The 22,139-nt window shown below is 38.0% G+C and overlaps 1 protein-coding gene across 3 annotated transcripts in view; it reads right to left on the bottom strand.

Moving 5' to 3' along the window:
- The window catches only part of SYT1 (synaptotagmin 1), a 606,041-nt gene that overhangs the window by 139,099 nt on the left and 444,803 nt on the right, over window positions 1-22,139 (bottom strand). For all 3 annotated transcript variants that reach the window (XM_027543295.1, XM_027543294.1, XM_027543296.1), the window contains 2 exons: window positions 19,003-19,170; window positions 15,724-15,891 (listed from right to left, as the gene is read on the bottom strand). In XM_027543295.1, the coding sequence (XP_027399096.1) occupies window positions 15,724-15,891; window positions 19,003-19,170 (336 nt within the window). The remainder of the gene's footprint in view (window positions 1-15,723; window positions 15,892-19,002; window positions 19,171-22,139) is intronic.

Consider the following 22,139-nt stretch of genomic DNA (forward strand, 5'->3'; position numbering starts at 1 on the left):
TTGGCCACCTTATGCGAAGAGTTGACTCATTGGAAAATACTCTGATGCTGGGAGGGATTGGGGGCAGGAGGAGAAGGGGACGACAGAGGATGAGATGGCTGGATGGCATCACCGACTTGATGGACATGAGTTTGAGTGAACTCTGGGAGTTGGCGATGGACAGGGAGGCCTGGCTTGCTGTGATTCATGGGGTCGCAAAGAGTCGGACACGACTGAGTGACTGAACTCAACTTAACTGAATCTCACTCTATTTTTACTATCTGACACTGAGATACAATTAAGAATAGACAATTCTGACAGTATGCTGGTTCTTAAAAAACAGTTACCCTCTGCTCTCTTTAAACACTAGCAAATAGAACTTAGGGGAGCACCTTGTCAGAATATTGATTTATACATGTAGAAGCAACATCTTACACTGAAGATCAGTTGGCTACCTTTTGCTAAACACTCTCTTGCCATATTCCAGAGTGTTTGTGGGTTAGAAAATGAGAAGACATGACTAGAAGTATTTTTCAAACAAAGAAAATTTTTTCCCTTTTAATAGAATTGTCTGTAGGGGCCTCATACTTCACTCACAAATCCTCATCTTTACACTCCAGTGTTATCTGAAGTTTAGAAAATTGTTCTTGCATATAAACTAATTATGTTCCATACAAAAACAAAAATACTGATTTAGAAGGTACTTTCGGAAAGGATGTTGAAAGGAGGGACTAATTCTAGATGAAGGGCATCATTTCTAAGAACCTTCTTCTCTAAGTGTTTTAAAGACTGTCTGTCCGAGGCTGGGTTCCCTGTGCTCTGGGGCCTCCTCCTGCCCGACGCTCTCCTGCGTTTTCCAGGGTGGGTGCTTGCTGGCTCCTGGAGGGCAGGAAAGCGCCCAGGAGCACCCTGATAGACATGCCTGGTTCACAACCTTGCTGTGTTCCATCTCAGGGAGAAAACAGTCACATATTATTAGCAACTTGGGGGACATTTAATGTGGAGCAGAAAAGCAATCTAAATGGTTTATATGTTCCCTGAGTTCTCCTTCTGGGGAGAGAAGAGAGGAGATGAAGCTGGCAGGGGACAGCAAGTGCCAGGAGTTCTGTTTGCCGTAGACTGACAGAGTCTTCCCGTCAGTCTTCCCCAAAGCTGGGCTGCCATTCCTTTTTATCTTCAGGCACTTGAAGTCTGGAAAGGGTAGGCAAGAGTGCTGAAAGAGACTGAGACTGTCAGTGGCCCCACAGAGAGAGGAAAAGTACTCATGAAACTGTTAAATGGTACTGGAAACAGTGAATATTTTCCCCCATAAAATGGAGCAAGTGATTTTCTACTTGATGTATCTGTTTACTTTAGGAATTTATTTGGCATCAGTTAGACCTGAGTTTCCAAAATAACTTTTTCAAGGTCACATATTACCAGATTATGTTGACACGCAGTGTCTAGAATAGGCACCCATAAAGACAGAAAGTAGATGGATGGTGGCCTACGGATGAGGGTGGGGAATGGGAGTGATTACAAATGAGCACTGGGTGATGGAAATGTTCTATAATTAGGTTCTGACAGTTGGACATTTCTATAAATTTTCTAAAAATGATTGGAAAAAAACAAGAAAAATAAATTTCAAACACATAACTACCTATCATTTTACATTTTTCAACTGCATTTTACATATAAGGAAATGAGGCTCAGAGAGCTGATGGGACTCGGAGCCCAACTTCTGTCCCATTTGATCCCTACTGCATGCTTCCCTGGTGGCTCAGATGGTAAAGAATCTGCCTGCAAGGAGGGAGACCCGGGCTTGATCTCTGGGTTGGGAAGGTCTCCTGGAGAAGGGAATGGCAGCCCACTCCAGTATGCCTGCCTGGAGAATCCCATGGACAGAGGAGCTTGGAGGGCTACTGTCCATGACGGTCATAAAGAGTTGGACACGACTGAGTGACTAACATGTTCTCCTAAGAGCTAACTACTGTGATGTGCAAAAGTAGTTGACACGTTCCTTACTTACAAGGAGCTTATATTCCCGTAGACAACAAAAATGGGTAAGCAAGGCATCTTTTTACATAACAGCACTATGTGGCTGACACTTAGAGAACAGGGATGTGTGTAATGAGGTGCCAATCATACGGTACAGCAGAGAAATAGACTGTGGGGTTAAAGATCAAAGTGATGCTGAGCATTATCAGGACACCTGGTGGAGAGGAGGAGAAAACACTTGAATGCCATACAGTATCACAGTACATCCCTGTATAGGCACCAAGATACCTCGGGGGCTTTTAGATGGTAAAAAATGTTCTGCACCTTGATTGGAGAGGTGCTTATCCTGGTATGTACAGTTGTGAAGACACATTGAACTGTATACTTAATATCTGCATCTCATTATATGTCAAGTTCTACCTCAATTAAAAAAGGTGTGATGTTGCTACAAAAGACGCAGAAAAGAGCACAGAAAAGTCTGGAGGAATCTCGAGAAGCAACCATAGGAAGACAGACTGGAAAAGGGATTGGGTAGTCCTCATATTTAGAACACGGTTCTTGTGTCAGGAGAAGGAAGCTTCAAGCTTCTGACCCTACAGGAGAGAAGACTAGTGGAAAATGGCTTTGGAATCAGAAAAACAGGTGTCTTGAGTCCTGAGTTCTCACTGGCTAGCCATGTGGCCTGAGTCTGGCTTCATCTATCCAAAGGGGTCTTAGCGTTGACCTTACACTGAGGTGTGGTGCTGACGAGTGGGATCTTGGAGAAGAAGGCTCTAGTTTAAAGGGAGACTGGAAAATTTTGAGGAAATATCCCTTAACTTTGGAAATAGTAGTGGGAGAAAATTCACAGCATACCTCAGTTCTGTTTCAAATGGGGCCCCAGGCTAACCTAGATACTGTGCTTCCATGTAGAGGGTTTCAGTACCTGAAACATTTTCTTTTCTTAAAAGCAGCTTTATTGAGGTAGAATTCATACACTAGAAAATTTACCTTTTTGAAGTATACAACTGAGTGGATTTTTAGTACATTCAGAGTTGGGTAACCATCACCACTAATTTAAGAATATTTTCATCACCCCACAAAGAAACTCATAGCCATTAGCTGTCATTCCTTACTCCTCCTTGCCCGCTCTCCGCCTGCAGCTCTGAGCCGTAGGCAGCCATTAATCTGCTTTCTGTCTGTGTGGATTTGCCTATTCTGGTTTATCCATGTGTGGCACGTGTCAGTACTACATTCCTTATTTATGGCTGAATAATATTCTGTTATATGACTGCAGCATATATTGTCCAATTATTCACCAGTTGAAAGAAATTTGAGTTCTTTCCACTTCCCGGCATTTGTGAAAGTCTGGCTACGGACCTTCTTGCACAATTATCTTCTGTGTGGATATGTGTCTCTACTTTGCAGGGCAGGTGTATACGTAGGAATAGAATTGCTAGGTCATATGAGTCCTCTCTATTGAACACTTTGAGAAACTGTTAAACTGCTTCCCAAAGTGGCTAAACCCCTCAGAGATGTGTGAGGGTTTTAATTGGCGTGTGAGGGTTTAATTTGATGTGTCTTTCAATTTCACCACATCTTTGCTGACACTTGTTATCGGCAGTCTTTTTGATTTTTAGTAGATCCTGAACGTTGAGTTCTGTTTTGTGGTGTTAGAGCATAGACGTATGTGCTATGGCTTACCTACTCATATGTGCTAAGTCTTATCCTGGATTGGCCTTTGTGGTCTCTCCTAGTATCTAAGGTCTCCCATATGGGGGCTAACCTTGGATATCTTGTCTTTGATCAAAACTGGATGACAATATTCTCTGAACTGTTGCGCTGTCTCAGTCTCCTCATAAAAGAAAGAATAGAAGTCTAGTGGCCAGAGCAGTGCTTTTTCAGTGGCAAGGAGATAAGGGCTCTAATCAGTGTTTTCCATAATTTAAAAAGCCTAGTATTTATTGAGAGTTTATTAGGTGCCAAGTATTGATTAGGTGCTTTACATGATTTATTATTATTATTATTTTTGGCCATGCCACTCAGCATGTGGCAGCTTAGTTCCCTGACTAGGGGTCAAATCTGTGTCTTGAGCATTGGAAACACAGAGTCTTAATCACTGGACCAGAAGGGAGGTCCCTTTACATGAGTTATCTTTAGAGTGTATCACAACTCATGGAGGTGGGTAATATTAATCCCATTTTATAGAAGGGTTAAGTAACAAGCCTAAGGACACACTGAGAGTAAGTGGAGTCATGGGTGGACACACACTGGTTGCATCCAGGGCTAGAGCTTTTATCTACTTGAGGGGCAGTCTCATCATTAAATTAATCTACTATGCTTAATGGCTCTGTTTATCTTCAGCATTGTTTTTCTAGAAGCTTGTACAGTCCCTAGCTCACAAAAGAGGTTTAATAAATATATGTTGAAAGAATGAAGGAATAAAAGTAATTTGCAGTATGTAAGGCCGCCTCTGGTTCATAATTGGAAAGAACCTTTAGCCACATGTAAGGCAAGTAGATTTGCGTGTGTGTCTGCATGCTCCCTCTCTCCTTCTTTAATTATTTAAGTTCTTGTTTATCAGCAAGTCCTCATTCTTCTCCCTTATTCTGCAGTACAAATAGTACGGCTAAACTGCTGACATTTCATCTAATTGCAGAGTAACAGATTGTCATGGATTAAAGATTTCACAATATAAACATTTGGCCTGCTCAAAGCAAGGTAGGAGTAAAACAGAAGGTGAAAACATGTAATCTGAAGATGTCACAAACAAGATAATAAAAAAAAAAATCGTTCCAAAGCATGTGATGAACTCACTAGAAAAGATGATACTGTAAAAGATCCAGTGGGATTGGAGGACAGGACAGAACAAGACATTCTCTTGCATTGATGACACTGCTTCCCACTCAAAGTCCTCTTTGCTGTTTCAATAATAAAACAACCAGGGATAGGAAAGATGGTGCTTGTCTGTATCATTTTTCTCATTCTTCTTTTTTTCTATTTGTTCCTGTTTCAACTCCCATTCCTCACTTTCTGCTCCTCCCATCTATATTCATGAAATCCATGCTTCTGAACCACTTGGTTTTATTTAAAATTCTACTGAAAACTCTCACTTTTTATTCTTAGGAAAAAATCAAAAACAAAACTAACACCTACACTAGTTTCTATTAAAACAGATTTCCTTGGCACTAAATGTATCCAGAACTCCTATCTCTTGATGATTTTTCCCATAGTGAGGGAGCATATAATGATGTTATAATGGACATGAACTTGGGCAAACTTCAGGAGATGGTGAAGGACAGAGGCCTGGTGTGTTGCAGTCCATGGGGTCGCAAAGAGTTGGACACAACTAGATGACTGAACAGCAATAACAACAAGGATATTAGTGGCTCAAGGCATTTTGGTCAGAGTCAGAATAGAAATCTCACACGGATATCCACTTCATTACTTTACCACACTAACTATAACTGTTTTACTCAATTGGATCGTCACCTTTTAAGCTGTACTCGGAGACAACTTATGACCATTTCAATCGAAGTTACCTTTTAAAGACAGGCCAGAGGACAGAGAGATAGAGGACAGAGAAGAGAGAAGGGCAGAGAGGACAGAGAGAAGGCTGTACTGTATACTGAGAAAGACTTTTGGAGAGAGGGGCTAGAATTCAAAATATAGAGGGGTACCATATAGACAGTACAACTGGAATAATTGCATGTCCTTCCAAGATGACTTCCTTGAAGGTGGCATGAATCATGATGCATGTTTGCAAAAGAAAATGTTTATTTTAATTTGGCCACCAATTCACTTGAAAATACTTAGCACGTTGATGTTTCAGGCACAGCGCCAGGCACTGGGCATAAGAAGACAAGATTGGTAATATCTGTGGACGCACTGAGTATCAGTCAACTAAGTTGCAGTATGGTGGAGTAGAGAGAAAATGGTTTGGGAGTCGAAACTGGGTCTCTTCTGGGGCTTATTCTCTGGGAGGCACTTGACCATTACGTTTTCTGATGTGTGAAATAGGGATAGGAAGAATTACCCCACAGGACCTCACCGAGGACAACCTGAGCTAAGGTGAAAAAGGCACTTAGTAGAGTGTTTTGGCATTGAGGTGGGCCTGGCTTCCACATTCCAATTCTTATCCTGGGAAAGAACAAGTTTTACAAGCTTTACTTGGTGTCCTGAGTTTTAGGTTGATTAGTCTGACATTGTAAGGGGAAAACTGACACTGAGCTACTACGTTTGATCTATTTCTCAGAACATCTGTTCAAGCTTTCACTCCATTCCTACCCGGGCCCGTCGCCGGCTGTCTCAGCTCTGTCAATCGGCTCTTACTCATCTCTTAACTTCCAGAGGCCTTCTTAGTTTCTTTCTGCCTATTCCAATGCTGCTCAGTTTTAAAGACTAGCTCACTTTTTTCAACTCTTCCACGCATCCTCCCTGCCCATGCCTTTTCTTTGTGCCGAAAACTTATGGTCCATTTTAATTTATACCTTGAATTTGGCACTTTGTGAAGCTCCTTTTGTTCATTTGCATTATGAAATTTTACTATTATTCTTGACCATTTCTCATATGTGAATCTTAATCTTCCATTTTATGTACTTTACAGTGATAATTTCACAGGTGATATAATTTTGAATAAATGAATGGGAATTTATATTCTGTTTAGTGAAGAATTTTTTTAATGGAAAGAAAAATCCCTCTGACTTCATTAAATTCATTAGCACTCATGAGTGAGTAATAGCATCTTTTATTAATGAGTACCTTTGAACTTTAGGGCTTTGTATCCTGGGTAAGAATTCATGCTAAGTATTTGAAAATATAATGAAGAAGAAACAAAAATGCCATAGCTATTTACTGTATTTTTTTTCTTTTGCGGTGTTGCCTTTGCAATGTATTATAATATTTGAGAGAGAACATATATATGTAGATTTTAATCAGTCAAATGCTGTGAAAGAAAACTGACCAAATGTTAAAATTCCAAAATACACAGGACAAAACTTAGGAAAACTAATTTATATCAGTTTGGTTTTGATTTTTTTGTTTGTGTGTGGTTTTTTTGTTGTTGTTGTTTTGTTTTGCATTTAAATTGAATTTATAGCTACACTTCTAGGCTAAAGAGACTGAGAAACACCGTTTAAAGAAAAAGGTATGGTGATGTAGGAAGAGTGTAGGCCTCAGACCCGTGTTAGAATTTTAGCTCTGGTATTGGTTGTATGACTTTGGACAAGCTACTTAGACTTTCCTAGGCTTCATTTTTGTTTTTCCCTCATTTTGTAGCCAGATTTAATATGCCGGTTTTGAAGAATGTTGTAAGAATGTTTTTTGTGGACATACAGTAGATTCTCAGTAAATAGTAGCTTTTATTAATATTGATGTTTATAACTTAGGTAGAGAAGTTAGGTAAGCTTTTAATAAGATGAGTCTTGGAAGCTTGGAAGCTGGGCTGGGGATCCAGTGTTCTGGCTAGACAGCTGTTGAGGGGAGGGTGATGCAGAAGGTTATGGGGTGACAATGGGAAAACCACAGAAGGTCAGTTTTCAAAATGCCCAGGGTCTCTTCCTCCACTTAATTGTCTAGAGTCTAAATTTATATTTTCTAGGGAATTGACAATTTTTAAAAAAGTTCCAACTAACATATGTCTCTTGCCATCTGTTCTACAAGGCCTGAGGCATTGGCTTCTATAGTTGCTGACCTCTAACACCCCCTGAAAGGAACGCAGGTGGGAGATCAGGAATGAGGCGCTCTGTGCTCTGGGAAAACTGGCAGAACAAGGCCTTCACAGCATATTTTCAGAAAATCTTATGAACCCACATTCTTACATCTTCCCATACTTAAAGCATGAAAACCATGAATGAAGATATGTGGACCATAAAGAAGGCTGAGTTCTGAAGAACTGATGCTTTCGAACTGTGGTGCTGGAGAAGACTCTTGAGAGTCCCTTGGACTTCAAGGAGATCCAACCAGTCAATCATGAAGGAAATCAGTTCTGAATATTCATTGGAAGGACTGCTATTGAAGCTGAGGCTCCAGTACTTTGGCCACCTGATGCGAAGAGCTGACTCATTGAAAAAGACCCTGATGCTGGGAAAGACTGAGGGCAGGAGGAGAAGGGGATGACAGAGAATGAGATGGCTGGATGGCATCACTGACTCAAGGGACATGAATTTGAGCAATCAGGGAGATAGTGAAGGACAGAGAAGCCTGGCATGCTGCAGTCCATGGGGCCGCGAAGAGTTGAACACGAATTAGTGACTGAAAAACAAGGTATCTGTCCTTCGTGGTTAGCAGCAACCTTCTACAGAGATGTATCTAATGGCACAGACCCCATTCACCAAAATCACATATATACTAACCTCTCCCCTTAAGTCTCCCACCCCAGAGTTCCTCAGAGCTCTCTCAGAGGCTGGCTCTGGGGCTATAGTCCTCAGTAAATCCCCCATTAAAATTGAAACTCACAGTTCTCACACTTTGATTTCTGTTGACAAATGATATCAAATTTTCATTTGGAATCTCAGTGAAGTGAGAATTTAGTTTCATCCATTTTGTGCCTGAAAAGTCCTTTTAACTAGAAAGGCAATCAAATTACAGTCCTACACACTAGAGGGATATTTCAAGTTATCTGCTCTTTCCTATGATGATTTTAGAAACCACATCATGAAGCTTGACAATAATTATTATGCACAGCAACACAGTTATAATTGGTGATTACAATTCTGACTGAAAACTCAGAGGCAAGTAAACCGCAGCTATGGCCAAAGACATTTCAAAAAGTCAAATGCAACTCTACCTCTATGCTAATTTAAAGGGAAAGTACCACAAGTGGACGCAGAGATACTAAGTACACTAAAATATGGTCTAAATGTAACATATTAAGTTATAAATTTGACTGGAAACAAATAATCTAGATACAGTAAACATAGATTTTGTTCATATTCTTGGACTTCTCCTTGGAACTGATTCCTTCCCAATTCCCTCTGAGTAAATTTCCATGTTGCTAGCAGAGACTTAAATCAGAGCTTTAACTAAATCTTAGCCTTAAATAAAAGTTAAATTAAGCTAAGCCACAAGCTTTCCATGCATCATGGAAACTGGATAAAAAGGTTATAGGAAAAAAAAGTTACATAGAGAAAGGAGATTCTGAATAAGACTTTACCTCCATCCTCCCCAAAAATTAGTGAGAGAAAGCCATTATTTTCATGGCCATCAACAAAACAATAAGAATGATTTTGCTAAGTTTCTATTCTGCCCGCCTTTGATAGAAAATGATCCAAAAAGCGAAAGGATACTAAATCATTCTCATCGTTTGGTACTAAGATATTTTGTTGACAGGTTTTCAGAATACTTTAGACTTCATTTGTAACATAAGATAGTTATTACAACATTGACTTTAAAATGAGAGTTCTGAAATATCTCTCATGGTATAATAAACTCCTCTGCCTCATTCATTCATTTAAAATTACACCTACTGTGTGCTTGCCTCTGTGATCAAACTTGGTTTCACAGTTGGGAACAGCAGACATGGTTGTTTACAATCCAGTGGGGAAAGACAATGAATAAGTAACACATACAAATAAGTACACCTTCCTGGAATGTTATGGGTCAAAATGAGTATCTTTGTGGCCTTTCTGTGATAGATTGTGAGTGACAAGGAAGACTCTTCCTGGCTTTCATATTAAAGTTCCTGCAATTAATCTTTTATAAGAATTTCTGCTCAGGGCATTGATGTGTTGTGCAGGCGTTCTTGGAGGGCGTAAGTTACTATCTGACTGCAAAGTATACTTAGAAACAGCATGATCCTTAGGCAAAAGAGATGCTTAAGGAATAATGACCTGAGCCCATTTCAAAGGAATATCAAGTAATTTGTATAAGCTTAAAAAAAAGCTTGGCTTTTTGATTGAATCTGTAATCTCGAAATGCTTTTTTGTGAAGTAAATGTTTTTCTAATTAGGCTTAAAAATGTGAAATTTTCTTGCCAAATTGATTTTCTATTAAGGCACTAAAGTAGTTTCTCTTTCCTTCTGCTTGGGTACTAATTAAATTATGTCCCAACTTGTTTTAATTCAGCAATCAATTTTTTTTCCATTTGTACTAGATTACAGAATCTCATTTAAAAATCACTCTTTAATGAATTCTACACAAAGCAGAGGTGATGAACATCCTCTAATGGAGACAAAATTGCACTGGTCAAGTTATGAGACAGTCTTCTTCAAAAACAAAGGGGTCTGTTGCATTCTGCTGGCATCTTATGCCATTTTTAGGGGTTAAAAAGCAGTGGTGGAAGGCATGGGCTTCCCTGGTGGTACCAGTGGTAAAGGACCTGCCTGCCGATGCAGGAGATGTAAGAGACTCTGGTTCCATCCCTGGGATGCCATGGAGGACCATCCCCTCCAGTATTCTTTCCTGGAGAATCCCATGCAGGGAGCCTGGTGGGCTATGGCCCAAAGGGTCACAAAGAGTCAGATATGACTGCAGCGACTCAGCATGCACACATGCAGTGAAAGGCATATGATAAAAAACTAGGAGTACATGCTAAAATAAGGAGTCTAAATGCCTTGAAGATGTCCCTGATGCTGGGGTACAGGACTGATACAGTTTTTACAATAATCATGAATAAAATTTATTAAAAAAAGAAAATGGAATCATAAGCTATTGATCATAACATTTGAAGTAATTAAGTGAAAATGCTAAATGAATGGGTTTTTCCAAATGTTATAAGGTTGGCTTCAGGTTTGACTTGTGGGTGGCATAAATAAATATTTCTTGAATGATTAGAATGAAAAAAATTTCAAATTCATCAGGCAGTCAGAGGCTATACATGTTAGAAACCTTTTGCAAATGGAAGAACTGTATATACTGATTATAAAGGATGATTTTTGAGGCCTTAACTTGAGAAGGGGGAAAATTAAGACAATGGTTTTATGTGTAAGTGTCTCTTGAAACTCAAAGGATTTCTGTTTTAAAGAGACAAAAAGAAGAGAAAGGCTAACTGTCTTGCAAGGTCAGATTCCCTTTTTATCTGTGGGAGGTGGGAGAGTGGGTGATCCGTCTAAAAAAAAAAAAAGGCAAGTGAGCCTAACCTACTAATAAGGGGACTTGGATCATGTTAATTAGAGAAACGTTAATCAAGTCGGAATGGAAACTTTAGCAGAGAGGTTTTCTCCAGGAGCTAGAATCTTAACAATGGGAGTTGTGTGCACGTTGAGGCTCTTCTGGCACAATTCACCTTTGCAACAGCCCCTGTGCTTCAAACATGTGCTTAGTAACTTTCAGATAAGGCTCCTTTCCATTTTTTTCCTCCAAATTGCTTACACATTTAATTGCTTACTAAAATAACACATTAATTTTTTCACTTACATAATGAACACGTAATTCTTTAATTTACATAATTGCTTCATCATCTTATGACTTTTACTTTCAACAACAAAAGCCTATCCCCTTCTATCTCGGGGCTAGATTCTACTGGGTTATAATTAACCCATTTAAATCCAAGTCTCTCCTTGAACAGACTATTATGAACAGCAGTTCAGTTTCTATTCAATAGATTCCAAATCTGTTTCTTGAATTCCTTTTTCTGTCTCTCTTTGGTGTCTTTCACTCATTATGATATTAAAAAATAAGATTTAATACTTTAGAGGAAAGCAAAACAAAAAATCTTAAACAAAATTGCTCATATAAAATGCAAAAAAATTTGTTTGAAATCATGAGAACTAAAGTTAATCTAAGACTTTCATTTATTCATCCTACTTTACTTTTCTCTAAATAATGAACAGTAACATGAAAAGAGAGCACGTATCAATGAGAATAAGTAATTCTTTAGACATAAAATGTAATTGGCATCTTATTTCATTTATTAAGAGAAAGTTTATATCTGAATCTAGTCATCCAGAGATACTCTGTAAGCTAGATATCTGCTTTATAAGGTTTCCTATATCATGAGAAAAGGAAACAGTTACTCAACTGAAAACCAAAAATCATTATTCCCAAAGAGGAAAGACTCCAGAGCTTAAAAATACAGCTGTAGAATTATTTCCCATTAAAAACCTCCAGAGATATTCAATAAGTATAGTGGCAGTGAGAAAAAGAATAGAGAAATACATATAGAGGAAAGCTGCTGCTGCTGCTAAGTCACTCAGTCGTGTCTGACTCCTAGCGACCCCATGGACTGCAGCCTACCAGGCTCCTGCATCCATGGGATTTTCCAGGCCAGAGTACTGGAGTGGGGTGACATTGCCTTCTCTGATAGAGGAAAGAGTGGAGAACAAATAGGGAGATGAAAGCTTAAGAAGGAAAGGACACCAAAAAGATTGGGTAGGAAGAAAAAATGGGAGATCGCTTGCTTACTGAACATATCAAATACCAGGCCCCATGCTAGCCACGTTATACTCTATCCTACTTAATCTACAAGATAATGTTAGACCACTTTCTAGATTAAAAAAATACTGAACTTTAGAGCACATAAGTGACTTGTCTAAGGATTCGGATCTAGTAAATGTATCGATCAGGACTGAAACCTAGGAGTGTTTGATCTTAAAGGCAAAACTTTTACAGAATTTAGTCTAGCTAGCAATAAGCAAGGCAAAGATTAAAATGAGGGAGGAAAATGAGACAACACCGAACTCCATGAAAGCAGGAATGGTATCCACCCTTTTCACTTTTTTTTTTTTTAAACACTTGGCATAGTCCCAGGAATACAGCAGTACATAATAAACATCTTCATAATGAGTCATTTTGAATACGTTGAATGACAAAACCATCTTCTACAGGGAGAGAAGCCATGGAGGAAAAAAGTTATGAAAGAAACAGAGAACAGGCAAGTCAAGGGTGAGAATAAAAATGTGATTCTTTTTGGGTAATCTACCTAAAGTTGGAAATTTTAGTCAAACCTGTCAGCTTAGTGTCAAGTCTCAAACTCTGCCCATATTCAAAGAATTTAAAAAAGAAGATAATGGTTGAATGGCTTACATTTCCTAATTCACACAAAAATATTTACCAATTTTTCAGAGACCTGGTGGGGTATGGTCTTGGAATCCCATATCAGTTGACATGACCAGGTAGAGGAAGAGACATGAGCCATGCACTCTGGACAGGAGACTTGTGAAGCACAAGTGGGTCACCTCTGGGACTCACCAAAAAGCCGACCAATAATCAATTAACAAAAACCTATCAGTTAATGAATACTAATGGCCCCATTTTAGCCCTGGCCACAAGGAATTTACATGAACCATATGTGAACCATGAACTTCCAGATGTTCAAGCTGGCTTTAGAAAAGGCAGAGGAACCAGAGATCGAATTGCCAACCTCCACTGGATCATTGAAAAAGCAAGAGACTTCCAGAAAAACATCTGTTTCTGCTTTATTGACTATGCTAAAGCCTTTGATTATGTGGATCACAATAAACTGTGGAAAATTCTGAAAGAGATGGGAATACCAGACCACCTGACCTGCCTCTTGAGAAACCTATATGCAGGTCAGGAAGCAACAGTTAGAACCAGACATGGAACAACAGACTTGTTCCAAATCAGGAAAGGAGTACGTCAAGGCTGTATATTGTCACCTTGCTTATTTAACTTCTATGCAGAGTACATCATGAGAAACACTGGGCTGGAGGAAGCACAAGCTGGAATCAAGATCGCCAGGAAAAATATCAATAACCTCAGATATGCAGATGACACCACCCTTATGGCAGAAAGTGAAGAGGAACTAAAAAGCCTCTTGATGAAAGTGAAAGAGGAGAGTGAAAAAGTTGGCTTAAAACTCAGCATTCAGAAAACTTAAGATCATGGCATCTGGTTCCTTCACTTCATGGCAAATTGTTGGGGAAACAGTGGAAACAGTGACAGACTTTATTTTGGGGGGCTCCAAAATCACTGCAGATGTTGACTGCAGCCATGAAATTAAAAGACACATTCTTCTTGGAAGAAAAGTTATGACCAACTTAGACAGCAAATTAAAAAGCAGAGACATTACTTTGTCAACAAAAGTCCATCTAGTGAAAGCTATGGTTTTTCCAGTAGTCATGTATGGATGTGAGAGTTGGACTCTAAAGAAAACTGAGAGCCAAAGAATTGATGCTTTTGAACTGTGGTGTTGGAGAAGACTCTTGAGGGTCCCTTGGACTGCAAGGAGATCCAACCAGTCCATCCTAAAGGAAATCAGTACTGAATATTCATTGGAACGACTGATCCTAAAGCTAAAACTCCAATAGTTCAGCTACTTGATGCAAAGAACTGACTCATTGGAAAAAACTCTGCTGCTGGGAAAGATTGAAGGCAGGAGGAGAAGGGGACGACAGAGGATGAGAGGTTGGATGGCGTCACCGACTAGATAGACATGAGTTTTAGTAAACTCTGGGAGCTGGTGATGGACAGGAAGGACTGGCCTGCTGCAGTCCATGGGGTTGTAAAGAGTTGGACACGACTGAGCGACTGAACTGAACAAGGAATTTACACAAAGTCAAATATGCCAATAAAAGATAAAAATTCAATGAAACAGCTCACTACTTTGTTAAATGATTAGAAACATTATGTCCAATTGAGTAAATGTCACATATATTGGATATTAAAATAGATACTGGTGTACTCATCTGGAAGAACAACTTATTAAAGTTATAAAACTTAAAAACTCAATATTATCCTTGGGTGGTTCTATCCACAGTGGGGCTCAATGTATTTCAGTATCCAGGAATCTAATTTTGACTAACTTCTTTGGGTAAGTTATGTATATTTCCTTTCAAAGAAAAAGCAGAACTTAATTTTGACTTCTTTTGTCCAACCAAGAAATTATTTTAGAGCACTAATAAAATTCAATTTCAGAACGGTAGTAAACAAACTGTTCTAAACCCTTACTGAGTAATCATAATGGTCACAGAAACCTTAGATCGAAAGGATTCCCAGGTTATGGTCTTGGCTGAGTTTCTCTGAAGGCTTGGCTTGCTTTCTGATTTCCCTGGTGGCCCCAAAGTGACCAAACCTTACAAAATCCATGGGGTCTAGGGATCCTAAATGACAAAGGCAGTTGAAATCCCTTGGGTAATTATAGACTATATTAGGAACAAAAAAATGGTTGGGAAAGGAGTTGCTTTAGCAATTAAGGGAAGCTAAGAGTTGTTTGCTTTCCTGGTATTGGCCTGTTGAGACACTAGCAGAGAAAAACGCTAGTGTTAGACTGGCACAGCATAATCATAGAGAAGTTTAAATGCACTAAGGATATTGAATTTCCCGTTTTTAAATCACAGGAAAATCCTGGGCTAACCTATAAAACTGGGGAAAAACAATGTGAAGAATACTATAAAAATGAGTCATTTAAAAAATGGACTTAATATCTATCCACCTTTGTGCATTTTATTTGATGTTTTATTGTGCTCTGAAATTTTTAGGAGAAACAATGACCTGTCTGTGATATGCAGAAATAATCAACGAAAAAGTGCCATTTCATTTCTATTTAATAGCTACATAACCTGTGTAGAAAACAAAATCTTTGTAGAAAAATACAAAGGATAAGATGACTTTTTCACTGTCTTTTTAAAGAAGCACATGTGTGTGTATGTGTGTCTGGCTCCAGGGAATGATCCAAGACCTGCACAAATCTCTATTTTCCTTCAAATAAGATTCAGTGGACCTGCATACTTTTTAACGAGGTTATGCAATCCTCTGACCCTATTTTGCCAGCTGTCAGCAGCTGGAGGCCCACATTACTCACACCAGCCCACCATCTCTCAGTAGGTTAGTTTGAGAGTAGCAACTGGCGAGTCCAGCTTGTCATATTAGAAATGCTAATGTTTTTCTTACCTCTTCCTTCTCTGCACTTTGCAGATCACGCCACTCCTCAGTTACGTGACCGAAATCCACCGTGTTCATGGGGACTTTAAATTCCCCAATGATGTCATGCTTTGAGAAGCGATCAAAATCATAGACGGCCATCACCAGAGTTTTGCCACCCAATTCCGAATATGGCACCTAAATACAAAAGACCAGGATAAAATATCTGGTGACAAAAAAATGCTTAAAATGTGTTACTTTTGCATAGTGTTTAATTTTAATATTTATGTTGGATAAACAGAATAGGGAGAAAAGTAGCACTTTTTCCCCCTTAAATTGAATCATTTGACTAACTACTTGGGGCTTAAATTACTTGGGTGAAAGCGAGGGCTTACCATAGTGATTTATCACTTTCTCCCAAAGTTCTAGAAGCTGTTAGTGTTATTAATAATGGCTCCTGCTATTAGTCATGCTAGAAATATTTCAAGAGTAAAACAGGAATAAACCAAGCTGATTGCACTTGACTATATAAGGAACTTTTTCTTGAAGAATGTTTTGTTGTCATTGTTAAGTTAGATTGTCAGGGGACAGCTTACTCAGGGGTAGTTATTTCAAAAGTTCTATTAACTCTTTGAGGCCATTTGGATGCTATAGTTTAATGAAACAGCGCTTAATGAGAAGACATGCTAGGAGTCCGTAAGGATTGGAATGAAATTCACAAGGTGCCTCCCCTATTCCTTAAAATAATTTACTGATTGACAGGAGCTGACTAGAAAACTGATGTTTTGAATATCAGATTCATTATAATCTAGATCTTGAAGTTCATTCTTAGGAATGACACTCTTTAGGATGAACAGGGGCAAAAGGCCAAAAACTGATGAATTCTCCAGCTGTTCAAAAATATCTGGGACAGATGCTCTGGGCTGGGATGTTTATTAGTGACATTTTTAATATTCAGAGAAAGCAGGGCAATTCCAAGGAAGCTACACTTCAGTAACTGGGAAGAAATGCCTAATTAAGAAATTGTTTAGACTTGTATTGAAGGTTTCATCAATTTTCAGACACTTATTATTTTATCAGTGTAAATAGTTGTCTTATGCTCCAGCAAGCATTTCTCAATTAATTCCGTATATTAAGAAGGAAAGGAGAAGGAAGAATTTTTGACTGTATATATACAAGAAATTTTGTTTTTTTCCAAAGAGCTTTTGTTTTCTATCATTTGTCATCTATTAGGAATTGGGTTAAAATACTATGATTAAAAACTAGGTATAACCCATTTTCCACTTTAGAATGAAAAAGTAAACCCTTCCAAAGAGATGACTTTGAAAGAAAGAAATTAATTTTAGAGTAGAGAACTCTCAAGAGTTCTCAATGAACTCTTGAGAATTGTATCTTATTTCTGAAATTTGTCTAGATTTGTTGGTGATTGTACAAAATGACATTAGTCAAAAGCCTGAGCTGGAGGTCAGACAGGTCCAAGACTGGGTTTCCCCCTCTTCCAGCTGAAGTGCCTGGGACAAGTAAATAAACCTAGAATGATGAAAACAGTGTCTATTTCACGGGAGCTGGTTGAGGCCAAATGAATACATGTAAAGCATTTAGCACAGTGCTGGCACACAGCAGATACTTAATAAATATTTATTGTTTGAATGATAAGTAGCTCTTTCAAGTGGGCGTTTGTCGTGGAGAAAAAGAGCATTTCATTTGGGGCATGTCAAGTTCATTTTCAGTGGATTTGAACTCAATTTTAAAGCCAATCCCCTTTAAACTATTTTGCTTCCATTTAAGATGCATAATCTACAAGGCCTAAAAGGAGAAACTGGCTAGTTCTCTAGAAACAGTGGTGTATTTTTTAAATGTATGAAAATATATTGTACTTTGGCTTGATTTATGACGTGATCAACTCTCCTAAAATGAAATGGAACCTGATTAAATTTTATAGGCAATTTCAAAATCTCCTGAAGTTATAGACATTACTAGAAATTATTAGCAGGACACATTTTAAAAAAGAAATAGCATATAGATAACTTAAAACAAAGCCCCACAATATTTCAAGTAATTTAAGAATGTGCTGGCTAAACAGTGGCTAGAAACTACTGGCCTAAATTAGGATCCACACAGAGTCAAATAGAATGATTGTGATTACCTTTTGCAATATTTTTGTTTTATTTTGTTTTCATTGTACGTTCTGTGGCATATTGATCCCAACGATTAGTTTTTCTTAAACTGAGTAGTTTCAGAATGTTTCTAAAGCTACTCTACATTAACTGTCTTGGTTTAGAAACATGTAGATTTTAAATAGGATTGCTGACAACACATGAGGGATTTTTCTTGTCTTACAAACTCAAATTTTAGAGTGAGTAGAAAGTCAGTACTCTTAGAAAACTAGAAGCAAGGTTCACGAGAATGACTCACACCTGAAGTTTCATCCGTTGATTTAGGATGTTTGTTGACATGCAGTGAGTGCTATCGGTAAGGCTGGCTGGTTGGTGAGTGATTCTGAGTCTGCCTGCTGGCATATTCACAGACATGTATTGTTTTAAGGAACGCATTAAAAATTTTCATATGTTAAAGATACCAACCAAGAGACTGTTTTTATGCATGACTTCAGGTGGAGAACTACAGAGCTTGTACATACGGAGATGCCTGAAGCCCGCCAGCTACCTTTTCCTGTTATTCTGGGGCCAGAATTCCTCTTTGTTATCGTTTGTTAATTGAGGTGTCTCAACAAGATGAAGAACATCAGGGAAGAGCCAAGAGGAAAGGAAAAATGCTAGAGATGGAAAAAAAATAGGCTTCTATTCTTTTTATTTATGGATTTAGAATGTTTTCAAATACTCAAACTGGCCCTGTACACAAAGAATTTTGCAATGAGAGTAATACCTATTTGTATCATTTGAAATAATGTTGGATAGCTTACTTTATTCTGTGGTTGTGATTGGTTTTCAAAACTTGGAAACCTGGGAAAAGCCTATAATCTTTTGGCTTTATTTTAGAGAGGGGGAAACGTTCAGTTCCATGGACACACGGGAAGCTGAACTCACTTTTTGGATACAATTGACATCCGTGTTCTATGCCAGTCCACACTCTATTCTGAAATAGCTGAGCTGAATCCTATTTGGATCAAACTTAAATGCCTAATAGAGTCCTCATTACATTGAAAATAAGAATTATGAATATTCTGAGTAGAATCACTTGTGAATCTCTGAAAGTGGTCATGTGCACATGTCTGTATGTGTCACGATGAGACTGGTCTGTTCTCTAAAACAACAGAAAAAGTTCAACAGTAAATACACACACAAAAAATACCTTGAAAGTAAATTGCTCGTTGAAGACAGGATTAAGGGTCTTTCGGTGGACTTTTGTCTCAAATTTCTTCTTTTTATCGGGCAGCAGAAAAACCTTCACATAGGGATCAGAGGTGCCCCCCATGTCCAAGGCGGGCAACTCGGCAGCCTGGATGATTCCTACCAGCAGCTGAAATGAGAGGCAGGAGACGGCCAACACTGGCATTGGTAAACATGTTGGAAAAGATTGATTTGTTCACAAGGCTGCATATTGTGATTGCTCTTTTCTTCTTTGCTTTTGATAAACTTCTATTCTCTTAAGAAGCTGAACACAGAAGGCAAATGAAATGATATACTCAGACTTCAGAAACTCAATTATGACAGACGCAGGCTCTAGGAAGCCTGGTTTTAAACACAAAAGAGGCTTTTTAAAAGGTTGCTGATTACATTTAAATATGGAATTCATATTTGCAAAAGGGTTGCAATCAAATAACTTCCCAGTTGCTAAAAGCCCTTGTGTATTATTTTTCTTACCAGAGTGTGATTTGTAAGTGGAAATAAGTTGTTAAACAATCACAAGCCTGTAATTATAAAGCAGGAAAATTTTATTTTGAACCAACGCTTCAGACCAGCTAAATAGAAATTTCTTAGAAATTGGGTAGCTTTTTGAGATAAAAATAAGATCTTTGAGTTTCTATCATATTTGACCTTTACTTGTATGCTAGCTACTTCTTGTTTTAACTTAGAGTAAAATAATTATTATATATTAAATTCTGTATTTAAATATAGGACATAGGGTCAAAGAAAAATAATTTCAGATTCATCTAAAAGAAGGGGAGATTACAGTTATGGTTTTAATGCTAAGTGACTGTCTGATTTTATTCAAATACAGCAGAAATCTCTGCATTTCTTCACATCTGATTTTTCTCAGTGATACATTCCTATTTCTTATTATGAATGTGAGTGTTGACTGGCATTGTTCATGTTTTTGCAAAGGAAACAGAAGGTGTGAGTGGACTGTTCTGATGCTCTGCCATCAGTCATGCTGTGTCAACAGACTGGTTGAGATTCGTATGGGAAACAAAAGTAGACTCTTATTGTTATTCAAGGCATATACTATTCAGAAAATGCAGAATGTATAGCTTTCACATCTTCAAATGGGGTCTGAAATTTTGAGACTGTACTTTTGTCAACCAATAGGGTGGAAAAGCAATTCACCTCTTAAAAAAAGAGTCACAGCAACTTTTTACAAAATTGATCCATTGTGTGCATAAGTGCACTTTGGCCCGTTGGCTCAATTTTTAATCTGGACCAATACCCTTAAAGATTGTTATTTCCATTTTAATGTTTCAGTATCTTTGTGACATCTTCATACAACAGTAGCAATAATAATGCTGGATTGTAAGTATACAAAACATAGACAGATGGTCAAAGAATGGCTAAAATAGACATAAGCTTATAAAGACATGATTAGTAAAGCAAACAGTTTGTCTCTTGATTTGCCAAGTTGGTATTTGGAATTTGCTTTTGGTTAGCAATGTGAATAAGCGAGATTATATTCTCTCCTCCTCTCTTTTTGCAATACTTTTTCTTTGGGGCAGGGAAAGAACTAGTGATATAGCCTAAAGTCTTTTAAACTTGATCGTCTATGCTTGGAAGGTTTGGGGGCATTTTGTTGATAAGAGGTGCAATTACTTCTTCCAGCTCCCCTCTGGCTTCTGCTTGAGAGAGAAACATCACATTTTTCTCCACCGTGAAAGCTTCTTAGGGGACTTTAAGGATTGTCTTTTAGTTTTGGTAAGCAAGTGTGTATATTTGATTACAGCCTTATCTACAAAAAGTCTCAGACTTTATGTCCCATGACTCACAGGAATCATTTTATAAATCAGATTAGCTGAGAACATTCAGAAAAATAAATACAGAATATTAAATTTTATCAGGTAGAATATTATAGATGCTCAGAATGAAATACCTCCTAAAATGTGTTTGCTAGAAAGAGAATAAATACATTTGCATCATGTTTGAGTAAAAAAAAATTCAATTCTATATTCTTTTTTTTTCAGTGCTATATTCTTAAAAATATTACTTTATAAAATGTTACTTATAATACTCAAAACCAATGTAGGAGTTTCAAAATTATGACTAACGAGGATGAGGTATGCCTAGATTTCTATTGAAAAATATGAAAGTAGAATTAATTCGTAGAAAAATGTTGGATATATATATAAAAGCAGTTTGAGTGAGAGTGAGTGAGTGAAAGTCGCTCAGTTGTGTCTGACTCTTTGCGACCCCACGGACTATACAGTCCATGGAATTCTCTAGGCCAGAATACTGGAGTGGGTAGCTGTTCCCTTCTCCAGGGGGTCTTCCCAACCCAAGGATTGAACCCAGGTCTCCCGCATTGCAGGCAGATTCTTTACCAGCTGATTCACAAGGGAAGCTGCCTATATTTCTGCAAAAGATGTTTTGTGTTCAGATAACATTTGCTGACCTTGACCTTCCCTAGAATTTATAAATAATAGGCAGTTTTGCTCTTAACCAACCCCTGATAATAAAATCATGGTATAAATGATAAAAATAACCTAAAATGCCCTATTTACTTAAGTAGAAATAGTATACCTATAATTCTGTATAAATCCATACTTACAAGGCTGTATCTGTAACCAACATGCAGCTTTCTGGAAAGTAGGCTAAAATAACGAACTAGGACTTTAAGGAAGCTAATTAAATGCAATTATTTATAATATGACCATGCATATCAATACATTCTTTGTAAGGAATCCTCTGGACACTTCAAAAAGTAAAGATGTTATGTGAACTAAATAAAGCCCAGAATTTCTGCCATTACTTAGAGCTCACAGTATTACTGACTTTGGACATTAGTTACCAAAGCTGACTTTTCGTGTTTGATTTATTTATCATTTACTTCTCATCAAATTGGACATAATTAACACATGCTACAGTTAGGTAGTAACTGTATTTACATCTATCAAGTTCTTTCCCACCCTGAAAGATCAGTGAACTGATCAAACCAGAGAGATTTAAAACAAACTGGAGAGATTTAAAGCTACCCTAGTTGAAAAAGAACTGTCTTAAAGATTCTTAAGAACCTGATCTCTAACTCAGCTAATTCTTATCTAATTTTTAAAATTTCTTGAA

The sequence above is a fragment of the Bos indicus x Bos taurus genome, chromosome 5, assembly GCF_003369695.1.
Source record: "Bos indicus x Bos taurus breed Angus x Brahman F1 hybrid chromosome 5, Bos_hybrid_MaternalHap_v2.0, whole genome shotgun sequence".
NCBI lineage: Eukaryota > Metazoa > Chordata > Mammalia > Artiodactyla > Bovidae > Bos > Bos indicus x Bos taurus.